The sequence below is a fragment of the Grammomys surdaster genome, unplaced genomic scaffold, assembly GCF_004785775.1.
Source record: "Grammomys surdaster isolate TR1022 unplaced genomic scaffold, NIH_TR_1.0 149, whole genome shotgun sequence".
NCBI classification, from domain to species: Eukaryota; Metazoa; Chordata; class Mammalia; order Rodentia; family Muridae; genus Grammomys; species Grammomys surdaster.
Window position 1 is genome coordinate 7,933,589 of NW_021604607.1, and position 19,052 is coordinate 7,952,640.

The following is a 19,052-nucleotide window of genomic DNA, read 5'->3' on the forward strand; positions in this document are numbered from 1 at the left end:
TCCCCTTCTTCCCCTTCTTCCCCTTCTTCCCCTTCTTCCCCTTCTTCTTCCCCTTCTTCTTCCCCTTCCCCTTCCCCTTCCCCTTCCCCTTCCTCTTTTCTTTTCTTTTGTTCACCTCATGCTCTGGATATACAGATCTGCTGGTGTGTCTGTCATATTAACTTCCTGGATCTAGACCCTTCTCACCAAAACTGTGATAGTGGAAAAATATCCTCTGTATTCTAAGATAGCACTTTCCTACCAAACCATGAAAGTCATAATTTCATGCTTGAAGCTACACAGTGGAATTAGAGTTCTCTGTACTAATAATCTTTTAATTGAAAGCAAGCAAACTCCTTATTGATCAGTATTCATGCCTTTGTGCCAACCCTGCCATTCACATAGAAGTCTGAAGTAGAAACTTAAGGGTTCTTTGTAAAGTCAGTTATGTTAGAAAGTGTTTTGCTGGGGCAAACACGTGAAGGAGTGTTGTCCTGAAGTAGACACAGGTGAAAAGCTAAGGCAGACTCATGAAGGAATGTTTAGCTGAAGCGGACACGAGAGAAAAAATGTTCTACTAAAGCAAGCACATGAAAGGACATGTGCACATGATGAAGGATTCTTCACTAAGGACACACATGTATTGGTCTACCTTACATTGTGTAATTGAGCTCCATTTGTTGGGACTCCATAGAGAGAAACACTGGACAATATTGCACCAAAAACTCTTGGTGGCATGCTACAGTTTCTTGCCACTTCCAGCTTCCGTGGACTTGGGCTGATTGGCAGAGTTGTGTCAGCTGAGAGAGACACACATGCTGAGGCAAGACACATGCTGTGGCCACGTGGTGTTTGGAGGGAGTTTGTCCTGACTTGACGGACAGCAGCTGAGGCTGAGCTTGCCTTGCTTATAGAGCTCGCTTAGCTACTGTGCAACAGTAGTTGGTCTGGCATCTTCACTGATCTTCACTTTGCTGAGAGAGGCACAACCAAGAACTTTTCCTGCTCACTCATGCCAAGGCTGAGGCCTGGCTGACTCTGCTAGGCAGTACCACCACTGCTGTTTCCTGTTTGCTCTTCTGACTCTACAGAACTGGACTGCAGGTGTATCTGTGAAGTGTTTGGGAATGGGTTGAGCCACTGCTGCTGACCACCAAACTGAACTGAACTGCCAATTTCCAGACAGCACAAATGAGAGTTGTTGCTCCAAAGAACCTTTCTAAACAGGACCACTTTCCCCATACCCTTTCTTTTTCCACTACCTCTGGTAGATGGTGGGCTAAAAGGGAGGTTAAAACATTAAAGAACCGTTGTTAAAAGTAGGATTTGAAAAAAAATAAAGTTTCAGAAGTCCCTTTCTATACTTAAGTTTTGTATATCAGTGGACCAGCAGACAGTTCTAATAACTGTGTATGCTACTACACAGAGCCCTTTTCTGAGCCCCGGAGACGGGTACAGCTTCCCCGAGTGGGGAGCTGCAAGGTCTGTGAGCCGTGTGGGAGGCAGATAGACACTCTGTTGCTGCATCAGCTTCTTCAGGATCACAAGCAGCAGCTGGCTCACCACCGCTCTGCATGTGCCTCTCTTCTGAGCTTTCTTGTTTTAATGTTAATTTGGACAAATTGTAAAGTGCAGTTGCAGTTGATTTTAGGATCCAAGTGGTTTATGCCATTATCTTTTTAGATGCAAGCTTTTGTTTCTTTATACTTTTATTTCTATTATTTTAATTTACTTTTTTTTTCTAGGCATATTGCAGGACTTAATGCCAATAGAGCCAAAAATATTATTGAGTGGCGAGAGAAAAATGGGCCTTTCATCAACCGAGAACAGTTGAAGAAGGTAAAAGGGCTTGGTCCAAAATCCTTCCAGCAGTGTGCTGGCTTCGTCAGAATCAACCAGGATTACATCCGGACATTCTGCAGGTGACTGTAAAAGCTTACACCCCTGGTGGTATTGCCAGCCTCCTCCCCTGCCATTGTTCTCCCTCCTGCTGACAGTGTAGGGTCTAGATGCCATTGTTCATTCCTTCACCCCATAGGACTTGTTTAGTATTGAAATAATTATATACATCTCAGTGGTATGGCGTTCCATGCTACTCACCCCAGTGTTCTGCCTTCCCAAATGAAAGACACATACACAGCCTTTATATTTTGATGTGTCTAATACAGCTCAATTGCTAGGCTACTGCCTAACCTCCATGCGGTAAATCCACCTCCCACCAATAATCCTGAGTTATTACTTAGTAAATCTTGCATCCTACCTTGGCTGCCGTGGACCCAGTTGGGTAGCCCTTTTGAGCTGCACTCTCCAGGCTCCTCCACATGAAGGCTATCCTCTCTGTCCTGCACCTTCTCAGGTGTGGCATCTCTCCTCTCCTCCTTCTCTGGTCATGGTGAATTTCCTTCTCCTCCCTTCCTCTCTGTCCCTCACCTGGGAATCCTGAAAGTCCCGCCTCTGTCTGCCCCGCCCGGGCATTGGCTGTTGTCATCTTTATTTACCAATCAGAATCAACTAGGGGCAGGGTCCCTCAGTGTCTTATGTGAGGACATACAGACTCTTGTGCAAACAATTTTGGGGAACCCAAATTAACATAAGAATACAGGCATTATTTGGCCAAGCCCACTACAGGGTTGAGCATGTTCTGCACTAGACAGGGAATACAGCAGTCAGTCAGCAAGATTCATGTTGTAATGCTTGGATAGGACAGTAAGCAAACAAGTAAAATATGTGGTTTCAAATGATAAATACTTGCTGTCAAAATTAAGGGAGTTAGTGCTGTTCCAAGGAGCCAAGCATTGCTTTAGATGTGTTAGGCATTAGAAAATTATTTGAGCAAAGTTTTGGGTAAAATGCAGGGCCAGCCAGGGCCAGCTGCACGGGGATCAGCACAGGCATCAAGTATGAGAAGCCCTGTGGCAGGGCTGGCTTTGATGTAAAACAAGATGCAACGGCACTGGGGGCGTGTGGCAGAGAAAGGAGAGGTGCAACTGCACAACAGCTGTGTGGCAGGGAACAGGAGAGGTGCCACAGCATGACGGCAGTGTGGCAGGGGAAGGGGCAGCAGAGAGTTGAGGTTCCTACATACAGTGGTGACTTCGTAATGACCACCGTTCACCAGCTGTGTGACTGAATGGAATCCTTCCCTTGGGTATGTCCAAGTTACCCAAAAGCAAAGAAATCGGATAAACTCAGTAGCATTTTATAATCGTAAAAGAATAGCCTTTATGAATCTGCTCCTTCGAGAATTCCTGGTCCATTAGTGTATATTTTTTCCTCTTCACAAAATTATAATAAAGATCATGCAAAAACAGTTTCATTCTGGAACAGTTTAAGAGAGAGTCAGCCACGTATGACAGTAGAATACACTACAAAGTTCAATAATGAAACAGCTGGGTTTTGATAAGTGGAACAGAAATAAAATCTCAAATTTATTATAGCATGTTTGAAACTTATGATAAAGTGACATTTCATATACTTACAGAAAATTACTCAACAGAAAAATATAACTCAGAAGGTAGTGTATGCAGAGAGAGGATGCCGCCGTCCTAACTCGCTCCTTTTTTTTTATTTTTTCAGTAAATCCAGGTAGATGTAGAGTTAAAGTTAAAGAGGGAAACTGTGAACATATGAACATGTAACACAAGTCATGGAGAACTCTTGCAGAACAGCAGTTGGTAGGACTTCTTCCCATGCAGATTACAAAACCCAGAAGCTAGGGCTGTGCTCACTTGCAGTTCCATGCTGGAAGTAGGGAGAGGAGACAGGACAGTCATGCGGCTTGCTGCGGGCCAGCCAGCCTGTCTGATCCAGTGGTGTTCAGGTTCAGTGAAAGAAAGACCTGTCTCAGAAAAATAAGTAAGAGAGTTTACTGGAGGAAGACACCCGATACCCAGCCCTAGCCTCCACAAGCCCATACATGCACACATGTGTGCCCTGCACACAAACACACCATATACACAAAACTCAGAAGCCACAAATGAAAACTGTTGAAGATAAAAATATAAGGAACAACAGGTCTTGTAAGAAACAAGAATAGCAATCTGCACAGAATACTTGGGAAGAGGTACGAATAAAACAAAGTTTTAAGTAGTCATAAAGCACAGACCTTCTGCTCATACTTAACAGTAAACACCACACACAAAGGTGACATAGAAACATGGTTACAGTGTGGAACTAAGCACAAGAAACTCTTGAAGTGAGACAGCAAGGCACAGTAAACTTCTTATTTCTTTTAAAATACTATGTGAGTTTTCTGACCAAGCTTTCAAAACACAAACTAACAAAGGATTATTTTATCATTGATAAACATTTGAGTTGTTTTAAAGCCTTATATTTTTCAACTGAGGTCAGTACTTGAAATTTTTGTGACTGTTATATCTTCTAGACAGTTCATGCCTTTAATAAGAATATCATATAAATTGCTACCTCGGTGGTATTTTTTTCCTTGAAATTTCCTAATTGCTAGCATTGTTGCTCTCCTTGTCCCTACAAGAGTGCATTCGCTGTTGTTTTTGTTCTTACTGTGCATTTAACTGATACTACTTCTTGTAAACATATCAGTCTCATGCTCTCCCTCAGTCTGACTCGGATACAGTTGTATGCATTGTATTAATTAATTGCACTGAATCTTTTGTTGTCCATATTTTTTCCATTGTGCTTTCTGATGTTCTCTCTTGAATTCTTAGTGAACAGATTTCTTCCTTATGTCTCTCCTTGTTTTCCTGTCACGTCTTTATCTTTCCTTGGTGGTTTCAGAGTTGCACATCTTCTGTCGTCCTGGTGATTATCCTCAACTTTGTCTTGAACTGACCTCTGGAGTTAGTCAGCAGCTCTGTCCTTTTGAAAAAGGCTAAATACTTAGGACTTTCCTCAGTTTCCCAACCTGCTTTTCTTTAGCTTCATTTTCCTTCATGGTATTTGTGTGCACACGTGCACAAACAGACACATAGGGAGCACGATTTCACTTTTATGCGTACATTTTAATAACATTTATAAGCGTGTATTTACTTTTTGATTTGTACTTCCCACTGTTACTATAGTACATGTTCCTGTTTCTAATCAGCGCTTCTCTTGGGTCCCTTTGTAAAGAACTCCTGAGACGATGTATAGATTTTTCTAAAGCTCTTACATGTCTGCAGATATTTTCAGCTTGTCCTCCAATTCAGTGATAGTTTGGCTCCACAGTCAGGGCATTTTCTTTATACCTTCAAGGTTATTTGTCTATGTTCTGATGTCTCCTGTTTGCAGTGTGAAATTTGATGCCAATCTGGTTTGGTTTACCTTATCTTTAAATGCTGTATTTTCAGATTCTTTTGAAAGCCATTGTCTTGTTTTTTCAAATAGACATCTGGAAGTATCCCATTGATATGTCAGACATAAATCTATTTTCATGATCCCATTCTGCACTCAGGTTCTATTGGAAGCTTGACTTTCCTCAGCTCTGAGAAACCATCTTTGTTACCTTACTATGATGGTGATAATTTTATTTATTCCTTCATTTCCCCTAGAATGCCAGTTGCAAGGACTGAATTGTGTAAGAATGTTTTGGGCTTTGAGTAACAGAAGTTGGATAAATAGTGTTGTAAGGAAGATGTGGTAATTTTGTGAAGTGAGTGGTTCATCTGTGTTTTGCATAGCAGAGAACTAAGCATATAATTAATCAAAGTTTCTTTGCTTTTCTTCCCAACTTCCTGCCTTGGAATGTGTTTTATCATTGTTTTACTGTCTGCAGTAGTCAGCACACTGACTCTTCAGGCCAGAGCCAGGAAGCTGCCATGGTCACGAATGAGAAGCTGGGCAAAAAGAAGAACAAAGCAGATGTCACCTTCGTACCAAACCCACTGGACCAGACTTGCATCCATCCGGAATCCTATGACATAGCAGCCAGGTGAGCCAGAGTCCAGGTCCAGACTGCTCCATGTGCCCAGTGAGTTTGGTACAGCACGTGGCCTTTGTATGGGCATAACGAGAGCCGATGTGCAAGGCTGGGCTTAACACAACAGCAGTTTTTAAAAGTTCCACATTGCTGAGTTGGCAGTGAGGAGGGAAGCCACAATTCCTGAAACTGTGTCAAACTAGTAAGCCCTGGTTCTAGGGGAGAAATGTGTGGAGTGGAAATTGTGTGGTACTCTGTCCGTTTTGGGAATTAGCATGATCAGTTGTCTGACACCTGGTATAACTTGGGCTCTTTGAAAGACAAACTCCTGTTTGAAAGTATAAACCACCAACATTCCCAAGAAATTCTGCTCTGCTGGGTTAGAGTCTAGTGTTCTTTTAGTGAGAACATATTAACAGAGAATAATACTGAGATGATTTTCAACACAAGAGAAGCTGAATGTAAGGTGTTCAGAGAAAACAACTTTAAAATTACTAATTTATTTGGTTTTGTGTATATGTGGGGAGTGGGATCAGAGGACAACTGGCAAGAAGAATCAGCTCTGTCTCCTTTTACCGTATGAGTCCTGAATAGTCAGCAGGTTTAGCAGCAAGACTCACTCACTGACCCAAAAACAGTGTTGTAGTTGCGTGTCTAGTTATCTTGAAAACTGTCTATTAGTTCAAAAGCTATGACTTGCCACATAACTAAAAGTTCCTAAGGGTCTGACTAGATTGTACAGTAGTGGCTTTAAAACCAGTTTGTTTTTACTTTGATTCTGAAATACGGGATCTGGAGATTGCTTTGAAATTTGATTTGCATTTGCTCACTTTGGTAAATGTCAGTGGCTTGTGTGGTAGGTTAAATAGGAATGGCCCCATAGATTCAAGTGTCTGAATCTTTGACCCAAGAAAGGCCATTTTGTAGAGGTGTGGTCTGGTTGTAGGAGGTATGTCACTGTGGAGCCAAGCTTTGATGTTTCCTATGCTCAAGCTACTCCCATTGTGACACACAGTTTCTCCCTCCCTGCTGCCTGTATATCCAAGTAGAACCTTCAGCTTCTTCTCCAGCACCATGTCTGCCTGTACACTGCTATGCTTCCTGTCCTGACAATAACAAGCTAAAACTCTGTAACTGTAAGGCAGCCCCAATTAGATGTTTGCCTTTATAAGAGTTGTCTTGGTCAACTTGGTGTCTCTTCACAGCAATAGAACCCTAAGAAAACTTGCTTTCTGTAGAACCATTTGCAGTTATAAAGGCACAGGAGTAACTCAGAAAAGGAGACATGAAGTTTTCCACAGACACAACAGTCTGCCTTCTTCAGAGTTTGATGATGGTGATGAGAGTCATTGACAGGTGCAGGGAATTCCTCTACTCATGCATCTGGATATTAGCATGCACTACACCTGCATTTCCACACATCTGTCCGTGTCTGTTCATCAGTTTATCCACCGTCTTATCTGGGAAGAGCACTGAAGTGTACTTTTCATTAAGCTCTTCAGGCATAGTTTAATAATTCTTTAGGGTTTTTTTTTTCTCTTGTAAAATATACATAAAATTAAAATTTAAGTGTGTATTTGCTGACTTTTAGAAAATACCAATATCAATTTAGTGTAAAAATCTTTCAAAATTAAAGAACAAAATAAACTATTGTTTTCATATCTAGACAGTCCCTTCGTTTGAAGCCAGACCTGCTGAAACCAGTCCCTGGGATATTGGCAAAATTTAGCTCATTGCTCTTAGAACTTCTTAAAATATGTCACCACTCAGGTGTGCCCACAAATGTCTTTCTTTTCCCAATGTAGTACTCAAAGAGTTAACATCACTGTGATTGGCACTGATAATTTGTTCCTTTTTTTTTTTATCCCCTACTGAGGAATGTTCCATTGTAAAAATACACTACAGTCTGTCTATTCTCCTACCTGAGGAATCAAGAGCTTCAGAAAAAGATTAACCAGCCTTTCCTAGTCCTTACTCTCAGTACAACATAAAATGCTTTTGGAACTTTGGTCTCCAAAACTAAAATCTGCAGCACATTTCTCAGTGAAACTCAACAAACAAAAAAGTAAAAGTTAACTAACTCTGACTTTCTATTCTATATGTCTTCCTTCATTTTTCTAAGCAGAGCTTTTACTTTTTTATGCACAGTTCCTTGTGGTGTGTTACTGTGTAGTGTTTCCAATGATACTATAAATGCAATTTCAAATTTATGGCTTTTCTGTTCCAGTGTATAAAAATACAGTTGAACTTTGTATAGTGTAGACCTGTTAAATTCTTGTATTAATTTTAGTATGTTCTTCCAGAACTCACAAATTTAGGTCATCAGCAAGTAGATTAAAATTTTACCTCTCCCATTTTAATCTTCATGCTTTTATTTCTTTGTCTTGCCTTTTGCAATGACCACAACCTTCAATACAGTGCTGAAAAAGGAGAAGGTCCTTCTTGTCTTGTTCTCAGCTCAGTGCATAATTCCTATTTTTTGACATCAAAAAATACTTCAGTCTCGGAGCAATGGTATTTTTAATGTTTGTTGTTTGCATAGATTTATATAGGCACAAGAATTCATAGACTTTTTTTAATACCTCTGCCATCTTTATGAGAATCTGATTAGCAATGTTATATTGTACAAACCATTGCCTTTCAATGTGCATTTTTGTGTTTATTTAATCTATTGATAAAATAGTTTATAAGATTTTACAATTTGCTTTCTATTGTGAGTATATATCCCTCATATTTAAAATACAGATATTATTTCATTGGATGGTTGCCTGTAACTTAGTGATAATAATTTGTCTTAGATAGGGCTTCATTGCTGTGAATGGACAATATGACTAAGGTAACTCTTATAAAGGCAAATTGGATCTGACTTACAGTTTCAGAGGTTCAGAGGTTTAGTCCATTTTCATCATGGTGGAAAGCATGGCAGTGTACAGGAAGACATGGTGCTGGAGGAGCCAAAGGCAGCCAGAAGAAGAGACTGCTGCACCATGCAGAGTTTAAGCACTCAGAAACCTGAGAGTCCACCTACACAGTGACACACTTCCTCTAAAAAGGCCATACCTTTCCAACAAGGCCACACCTCCTAATAGTGCCACTTCTTCTGAGAGCCATACCTAGCCACAGTATAATGCAAAATACATTTAGTCCAAGTCCCTATAGTCCATCACATTCTCAACAGTGTTTAAAAGTTCAGAGTCTCTTCTGAGATTCATATAATGCCTTGTTGAGTGATGTTTTTCCTCCCATGCTCCTGTTCCCAGAAATAATGACTCTAAGACTCAAATATATTTATAAATACCTAAGCTATAAACTTTGGGCTCTTTCCTGGCTGGCTCATAAGTTAATCATCCTGTTCTTTTTTTCTAAGTTCTCCCATGTGGCTGATCACTTCTGTTCAACTCTCATGTATCTCTCCTTCTTCATGTCTGGGGCAAATACTCCTAGGCCTGGCTCTATTACAGAATCCTTTCTGTCCACCGGCTGTCCCATCTTGTATTTTTGACTCTAAAGATAGATTCATAGATTTGAAACTGCCATATTCTACTACTTGCTGGCCTCTTGTTCTATTACATCTTCACTAGCTTTCTGTTTTCAGTGGTTTCCTTCACATCCTATGCTTGGCTGTTTTGAAACTTGCTCTGTAGACTGACCTTGATCTCACAGATCTGTATGCCTGTCTCTTGAGTGCTACAATTAAAGTTGTGTACTACCATGCCTTCACCTAAGCTTTTTTTTTTTTTTTTTTTTTGGTTAACCTGGAACTTGTTCTGTACTGGGCTGGTCTTGAACTCAGAGATCTTGCCTGTGTCTCCTAGGATTAATGATTTGTACCACCATGAGTGGACCTAAGCTTTTTTAATTCCTTTTCACAAGATCTTTATGAGTTCTGGATTGTAATTCATTCCAGATATAGTTAAATTGACAACTGAGAATAGTCATCACAATCCCTTCCTTGTCAGTTTATCTCCATATGTCCAAATGAAAACAATAAGCTGGTCATAATGCCTAACTATCCCTTGTTCAACTGCAAACCCGTAAACAATAAGTTGAGCTAGATAGATCTTGCCCGTAGGTTACCACTCCCTTAATTCCATTTGATATTCTTGAACACAGGATTTAGGTCCATTTCACTTCTTGGTGCCCCTTTACTCTTTGAACCATACTTTTTGTATATTTCCTTTCTGAGCTTGCTATATGTGATTAAAAGACTCTTCATAAGAGTGAACCACTGGCTGGGCGGTGGTGGCGCATGCCTTTAATCCCAGCACTTGGGAAGCAGAAGCAGGCGGATTTCTGAGTTTGAGGGTTCGAGGCTAGCTTGGTCTACAGTGTGAGTTCCAGGACAGCCAAAGCTACACAGAGAAACCCTGTCTAGAAAAACTGAAAAACCAAGAGTGCACCACAGGACATAGTGTATACTAGGCTTTTTTGAGACCCCTTTCCTCAATACAACCAAGCTGAATCTTTTCACCTTAGTCTGAGGCAGGCTCTTCATACAAGGCAAAAAACATTCATATTCTTCACCAAAATATCACATGAATTATCTGTAGGCTTAGATTTTTTTCAAATCCCACTTTGTTTTAGGTTCTTAAATGCTTCAACCTCCCTTCTAACCCACTGACTAGAAGTAGAGGAAAAAGGTTAATAGTAAAATGTAGACTGACCTATTTAGAAATAGTACTTTGTAGGGTGATTCCAGGATACCAGCTGTCCTGTGAAGCAGTGGACCGGGCCATCAGACAGAAAACTTGGTAAGGTCAACTGGATTCAGAAACCCTGGTACCCTCATACCTAAGGACAGTAGGTGTTTCATCTACTCCCGACCAGGTTCCTGTGATTGATCCCTAAAAATAGTACTGCTTTGTCAAAGGTTAGAAAGCTGCTGTGGCTCTTCACATACATTTGCTAACGTGCTAGCTTGTTACTCTGTCAACAGTGTTCATGCTAGAGTAGTCCTCATCTCCTGTTACACAAGAACCAATTTCCACCTGTGGAATATAAATGCCCAACTGGTGATTTCACTGCTCTCTATGCTTCCTTTTGGGGTAGTCTACTTGGCCAGAAGCAAGACAGTTGTAGACTATTTGATAGGGAATTTCTATTATGTACAGTTCCCAATCCTAACCTTAGAAATTTGGAGATGAAATGAGTAATTGCCTATTTATCCATGGTGTATAATTGTCCTGAGCTATGGTGACCTCTGGTTTTCACATACTTTATCTAAATGACACTCAACACAGACAGTTCCTGTGAATTTTAACCATTGAGCTACCTCTCAGCCTCCCAAACTTTTTTTTTATCTATACTTGACTGAGTTTTTGCAGGCTATACCTGTAGATGCAGAGGCCTAACTATACTCTTCTTACCATATTTGTGTGATTCATTCTTTCCTGTTTGCCTGTTTGGTTCTTGATATGCTGAAGTGTGTTATTGGATGAGCTGAAAACTTAATCTCTATTGTTTATCTTTTGTATTTGCTCATAGTATTATAGTTTGAAAATAAGAATGTTTATGAACTGATTTTTTTTTGTATTCTTATTTTGTAAGATGAGCCTTCTTTTAATATCCTTATCTCAGGGAAGCCTTGTTTCCTTAATTTTTTTATATTCCTTAAGGTTCCAGTATTTACACCATGAGTTTTGTTGGTGTGATTTTTTTCAACACTTGAAATGTGGTAGAGTCTGGGGATTATAAAGATGAATAGATGTAATGTACTCCCTCAATTTGCATACTAAAATAGGAAGAATTTAAACTCCCAGGAACTGAAGGGAAGACAATAATGTTAATTGTTGGAGACTCCTGGTGTTTTTTTGCTGGGGAGAACTCATTTCCAGAAAAGGATATTTTGTAGATTCACACAAAGGAGATAATGGTGTCTCCAGCAGACATTTAAGTAAAGTTCAGTCAGTAAAAATGGGACAGGGTTTTTAACAGGTTATAGGGAGGAGACAGTAGTTCAAGCTAAATTAAGGAGTTGTTGATAGATAAGTAAAAAGAGCAAACCTTAACTGGTTACTTCCTCATTACTAGGCATTTTAGACAGATCATGGTGTGTATAGGTCACAGCAACCCCCCCAAAAAAAAAAATTGGTGCTTTTATTATTCCTATTATAGGCTGATTAAATCTCAGAAGAAGAAAGTAAATCACCTGAGATAACTCAGCTTAGTAGAACCAAGACTTGAACCAGGTCAGCTGTCACTCAAAGCCTGAGTTGTTCACCAGATCATACTTTTAAAACTGGAGCCAGATTTGAATGTTATCACCATGATAGTGATCGTTTAAGAGTTTTACTCTCTTAAAGACAGTGTGTGGTGTTGACAGAAAAGTTGGGTCCCCCATAAGAAAGAAGAATGTGTGTCTGGAGTATCTGCCTTGAATATTCTCTAACATCCTTCCTATCTCTGAAGGAGAGTATCAGATTCACAAGCTAGGAAATCACTGACTAATTAAATCTTTGGCTTTTGAAAATGCTAATGGCTAATTGCAGAATGGTGATCCAGGCTACTACAGGAGGGATGAGAAATACAGCTGATAGTGATTTTTCACTCACACGGTATAACTTTAATCAGAAAAGTGATATCTAAAGGTTTTGAGAAAACCCAAACTGTCAAATGTCTTAATTGTGGTAAGCAGGTCATTTCAAAAAGAATTGTAGGAAGAATCAAACTAATTCTAAAAGAAGGCCTGAGCCATCTGGAATCTGCAGAAGATGGGGCAAAGGTTGATACTGGATTAATGAATGGAGATCAACAGGAGAAAGACAGGATAACCCCTTGTTGGGAATTTCCCAATGAGTCCTCTTCTAGTAACCGATATCAAATTATTAATATCAGGCATCTCAGGTCAGTAGTCTGCAAAACAGTTAAACAACTCTGCTCTGAAGACAGACATTAATAACCCAGATATCAAACTCAGAGCAGATTCAGTAGATAAACAAACAAACCAACAAACCTAGAAGAGACAAAAATATTATTTTGGCAAACTTCTATAGATGATCAGAGGCCAAAACTAAAGGTATTTATAAATAATATTGACATTGAAGATGTGGTAGACACTGGAGTAGATGTAACCAAAATCTCTCCAAAATTTCGTCCTCAAGATTGGCCTTTTCAAGAAGTAAATAAATAATTCCTAGGGCTTGAAACTTTATCCCAGTTAAAACATATTATAACATGGCTTAAGTGTATAGAGCCAGAAAGTTAAAGAGGAAACTTAAGGCCATATGCAGCTAATATAGCCATGAATTTGTGGGGAAGAGATCTATTGCAACAATGGGAATCATGGATTAGCATTCCTCCTTTATCAGGGACAAAGTGTGTAAAATAAGAGATGTGACAGTATCAAAAATGTTATCAAGAACAGTCATGGACTGTCCAAGTTGTCCATAAGCAAGACTCAGCAGAGGCTGATTCTCCAACTTTCTATGGAGGAACCACTGCTGGCAGAACACCAATGGTCCTACTACCACTATGATAGTTATCTAACAAGCCTTTTTGGGTAGAATAATGGCCTATGGCAAAAGAAAAATTGCAGGGACTAGAACAGCTAGTCCAAGAGCAACTGGAGGCTTAACATACAGAAAAGTCCACCAGCCCTTGGAATTCTTCTATGTTTGCTATTTTTAAAAAGTCTGGCAAATGGAGAATGTTAACAGATCTGAGAGCAATCAATAAAATCATTCAGCCAATGGGCTCTTTACAGTCTGGAATCCCATGGCCTATCATAGTAATTGGTTTAAAAGATTGCTTTTTCACAATCTTTTTTGCCAGATCGGGATAGATAAAGGTTTGCTTTCTCAGTACCTACTTATAATAATAGTTGTCCAATAAAAAGGAATCATTGAAAAAAGTGCTTCCACAAGAAATGTTAAATAGTCCTACCTTTTGTCAATATTTTGTACAACAGCCATTAGAAATAATGTGTAGACAGTTTCAACCCATAATTGATCATTATATGGATGATATATTACTGACTGTTTCAGATGAAGATTCCTTTGAAAAAAAATGTTTGAAGAGAATTTTGCTTTGTTGGGGATTACAAATCACTCCTAAAAAAATACAAAGTGAAAATTCTATTAATCATATGGAATATAAGATAGGACTGCAAAAAATCTGGCCACAGAAGGTACAAATAAGGAGAAATAGTTAAAAACTCTTAATGGTTTTCAAAAATTATTGGGGATATTAATTGGCTAAGGCCCACAATTTGATTAACTACTCAAAGTCTACATAATTTATTTTAAACCTTATAAGGTGATAAGGGCTTAACTAGTTCAAGAAAACTATAAGCTGAGGCTGAGAGACAATTGACTCTGGTAGAAAAGAAACTACAAGATGCACATGTAGATTGTATGGACCCAAAGATGGCATGTATTTTAGTTATTTTGCCTTCTACTCATTCTCCCACAGGAATTCTTATGCAGAAAGAAGTTAATATCTTAGATCGATAATTTTATCATACAGAGTAAAAAAATCAAAGACCTATTTAGAATAAGTTTCTATATTGATTCTGAAAGGAAAAAATGATACTTCATCAATAAACTTAGACCTAGCAGAAATTGTAGTACCTTTCAGTAATGCTGACATTTCCTTATGGGCAGAAACTGAACATTGGCAAAGGGCTTGCAGTAATTGGGGGGAGGGGGAAGAAATTAACAACAAATACCTCCAAAACAAGTGACTTTAATTTATTAAAAAAAAAATTGGATTCTCTCTCATAGTAAAAGGGACACCAATTTCTGGAGCCTCTGCATTTTATACTGGTGCATATAAATCAGGAAAGGCAGGTTATAAATCGGGGCAGGGGGAAGTAAAGTGATTTAGAGCCCTTTTGTTTCAGTTCAAAAATGAGAGCTGTATACCATTCTTGCGGTTTCATTAGATTTTCTGAATTTGTAATTATAGTCACTGACTCACAGTATACGGAAAGAGTTGTTTTGCATGTAGAAATTGCTCAACTTATTCAGGATGATTCAGAATTAACTTCACTGTTTATTCAACTACAACAAGTAATAAGAAATAGAAATCATCCATTAAATATAACACATATCAGATCCCATACAGATCTGCTAGGTCCTCTAGCACAAGGTAATGATGAAATTGATCAGCTCTTAATCGGAAATGTCCTTAGAAGCTTCAGGATTTCATAAAAACATCATGTTAACAGCAAAGGTTTAAGGAAAGATTTTTCTATCACTTGGCAACAAGCCAAAGAAATTATTAAGAAATATCTTTCTTGTTCTTTATATAACCAAATTCTATTACCTGCAGGGAGTAACCCAACCAGTGCCCAAAGAAGTTAAATTTGTCAAATGGATGTGTTTCATTTTGCAGAGTTTCAGTAATAAAAGTATGTGCATCATATCATAGGTACATCCTGAATAAGTATTCAGGATTTCAATAGGCAACTGATTTAAGTTCTAAAAAGCCTGATTCTGTAATTGCATGTTTATTAGAAGTTATGGCTATTATGGTCTTATTTGTACAAATTAATATTAACAATACTCTAGCATATGTCTCTAGTAAAATGAAACAATTTTTTGCATATTGCAATATAAAGCATGTTACAGGTGTACCACATAATCCTATATAAGCAGTTGTAGCGAGATCTAACCATACTTTAGAAAAAGATCCTTAATAAACAGAAATGGGTAACAAACACCCCCAGGGATAGATTACATAATGCTTTATTGACTTTAAATTTTTAAATGCTAATGAACAAAAAAATACAACAGCTACTGAAAGATATTGGATTATGGGAAAAACTGCTGAATCAGAACAGCCATCTATTTTAAGGATATCTTCAGAATGGAAGAAAGGAAATGTGTTAAGTTGGGGAAGAAGTTTTGCCTCTGTTTCAACAGGAGAAAAAAAACCTATGGAGTCCAACAAAATTAATAAAGATTAGATTTGACCAGGGGCCCCTCCTGAACGTTTTGGCTGCAGACAGGAGAGGGGATGGGGGAGGTGGGACAACAAAACAGGTAACATGAATGCTGATCCCTCTACACGGGAACAGCTCTGAGACTGGCTGACACATGAAAATGTCTCCAGTCAGGACTTCAGCTAAGCAAAGCCAGTAAATCTTGTTGGCTACAGAGTCCTAAGTGTTTATCATGTCATTCTTTCAAATGGCATAGATAGAAATGTACATTACAGTTTGGTTACAGTCCAAACTAACTTACAGAAATGGACAGATGCCTTACCTGTTTAAAGAAAGAGCAGAGAATCACATCTTTGGCTCTTCTGTACACATTGCACATTCCATACATACGTTAATGCAAAAATGTATATTACCTTTGTAAGGTTATATGTTTCCAGAAAGAGGACCTGACCTAAAGAAGAAAAGACAAGTAGCCCATATGATCCAACCTCACAGACTGTCTCATAGCAGTTTCCTCAAGAATCTGCATCGAGAAGAACTTTAAGTACACAGAGTATGTGCACCTGGCTCAGCAGTGTTGCTGCTGCTGAGTGTCAGCATCGTTTCTTGACTGGGTTACTGCGATCCATCGGTCTGACTAATCTCCCTGCTTCTTCCCCTGCCCTGTACACTCTCTTCCTAACACAGCAGACAACAGCAGCCTTCTCACATGTATGTCACTCTCCAGCTCCAAACCCAGCTAAGAGTCTCACCAAATATTAAGTTCGGTTCTTTCTGGTAGCCCCAAGTAATGGTGTCAAATATGGCAGAATTGAGCCATAATCTTCACTGACAGATGGCACGACAGTAAGTTGTGGGTGGCAAAAACAATATAAACCCCAGGGACCCTTGTGGAAGACAGAGTTGAAAAGAGAGAGAGTCACTGTTAGAAAAGAGGTATGGACATGAGACTCTGACACGCTACAGAGTCATCCTGTATCCCTTTGCTCTCAACACTTTCAAGATCATCACTGTGCCTGGCTCCTAAAGTTACTGTTTTAAACCACTCTTCTCAAGCTGAGACTGTGTCCAAATGCCTCCTTAGCACCTCAAGTCTAGCAGGTTTAAAAAATCCTTCCTGATATCTTGCTCCAACCCCAACCATCTTCATTTTTATTTATTTATTTATTTATTTATTTTATTTTATTTTATTTTTTTATTTTTTGGTTTTTCAAGACAGGTTTTTCTATGTATCCCTGGCTGTCCTGGAACTCACTCTGTAGACCAGGCTGGCCTCAAACTCAGAAATCTGCCTCCCAAGTGCTGGGATTAAAGGCGCCCGCCACCACTGCCTGGCCCCAACCTTCTTCATATCAGATAATTTTGGTTCATCCTTTCAGCTTCTCACTACAAAAGCTTGGAAATTGATCTAGTGAGATGACTCTTATCAAGTTCTGTTAGAGATACCTTTGAGCTTCATGGTGGCCTCTTACTAATTCTTGACCTTCAGTCCAGTATCTAAGACTGTTTTATACTCCTGCTTTGGTAGGCTTCTTGAGAATGTAGATCACCTACCTCTATGCATGTTTTGGTTCTACACACCCTACCACAGTGCCAAGTGATTAATAAAATCATCACCAACCAAACTCATGTGCTAAATACTGGAACCATTAAAAACAATAGTTGGGGCTGCAGAGACGGCCCTGTGATTATGAGCACTTGCTACTTTCCCAGAGAACTCAAGTTCACTTCCCAACACTCACCTGTCACTCGCGGGGATCTTTTGACCTCATTGGGCACCATGGACAACACACATGCACATCAAGACACACACTCATACACATACATAGAAAGCAAATGAAATAATATTGAATTGATCTTAGAGATCATGGTGCATAAAATCAAGAAAAGTAGAATTAGATTCAAATTTTGGCATTAAACACCTTATATTGATGTGACCGTCATTTCTCCACTTTATCTTACATATTCACAATAGACTTGGATGATCAAAAAAGAGAAAAAATACACTGTAGTAGCATAGTTAAAGTTGTGGCCCTCTACAGTTGTTTTTGAACCCATACTATAAATAATGCATCTGAAAAGTTGGCATCAGATTTGTTAGGCTGGTAGCAATTAAATTAAAAGTTAGTTATTGTAGGCTGTAAGCCCAGTTGGCTAGAGACTGAGACTCTGGCTTACTGCTGTATCCACAGCATCCAGCAAATACTGATGCAGGCATTTGACAGAATGCATGACAGAAATGAGAGTAAAAGGGAAGAACACTGAGGTAAAGAAAGCATGTGGGCTGAGCTGACAGCACAAGGTAGAATGCCTAGCTTTGCTCCCAGCACTCTCTGTAGTCTGAAGTGGCTGAGATCCATGTGCTAGCATAGTCATTGTAACGTACTGGGCCTTTCTTTCCTGGTGTTCTTACCTCAGCCACATACCAACTAAGTCCATCCTCGAGAATCCCATGTGCCTTCACAGAGCTTGATGTCTGTGTCAGTGATCTCTCAGCCATTACAGAATAGACAAGCAGAGGAAGGCCATAGGCATTTCTTCCTGCATTTGTTGTTGTGGGGAAATCCTTCCATATCCACATGTAGTGGTTTCGTTGTGTATGATACTATAGCCATAAGTAAAATTGCAGCTGGATTATGAACAGAAGTGAGACCAACAAGGGTGTGTTGAGTTCCCAGCCCTTCCATGCCTCCTCTCCCTTTGTTCATTTTGCTTTTTCTAGTAGCTGGCCACATATTTGATTCCTCCTGCTTGAGTTAGGGGAGGAGGAATCTCTGGGCTGCAGGTTCTGCCAAGCCCTTTGCATCACATGAGACTTGGCACTCAGCCACAATCTGCTGTGTTAAGAATTCAATGCACTGCTGATAGTCAAGCTCCAACACCGCTGTGCTCTCAGTGCAAGTTAAAAATGCCAGGAAACTTCATGTCAAGACTCACTCAACACTCATTTTGATAAAGTATATGCTATTTCCATTTGGACTGTTGGGCAGAATTTTTTAAGACTGGTTTCCAGAAATCCCAGCATAGCAAGAGTAAGGTATATGGTCATTATCGTGTGCCAGGTGAGCAGATCTCCAAGAGTAGTTCCTATCAGCTCAATACTGAAATACTACAGCTGTGGAATTTATCTTGTTACTGCAGACTTTCCTGTTTCTAGCTCTTACAAACAATGCAGTAAAGTGTATTTTGAGAGCATCAACAACTGTGAATTTAAAATCAGGTCTAGGACAAGAATAATCATACAAGCTTGGCATGCTGCATCCTTAAGTGGGGAGGAACTTTTATTTTTTTTTAAAAAAAATGTGAACTTGATTT

General features: G+C 39.4%; 1 protein-coding gene across 1 annotated transcript in view; it reads left to right on the forward strand.

The window, feature by feature from the left end:
* Srbd1 (S1 RNA binding domain 1) overlaps positions 1-19,052 on the forward strand; it is a 169,336-nt gene that overhangs the window by 139,268 nt on the left and 11,016 nt on the right. The window contains exons 16-17 of the mRNA XM_028765111.1: positions 1,725-1,901; positions 5,714-5,866. Coding sequence (XP_028620944.1) covers positions 1,725-1,901; positions 5,714-5,866 — 330 coding nt within the window. The remainder of the gene's footprint in view (positions 1-1,724; positions 1,902-5,713; positions 5,867-19,052) is intronic.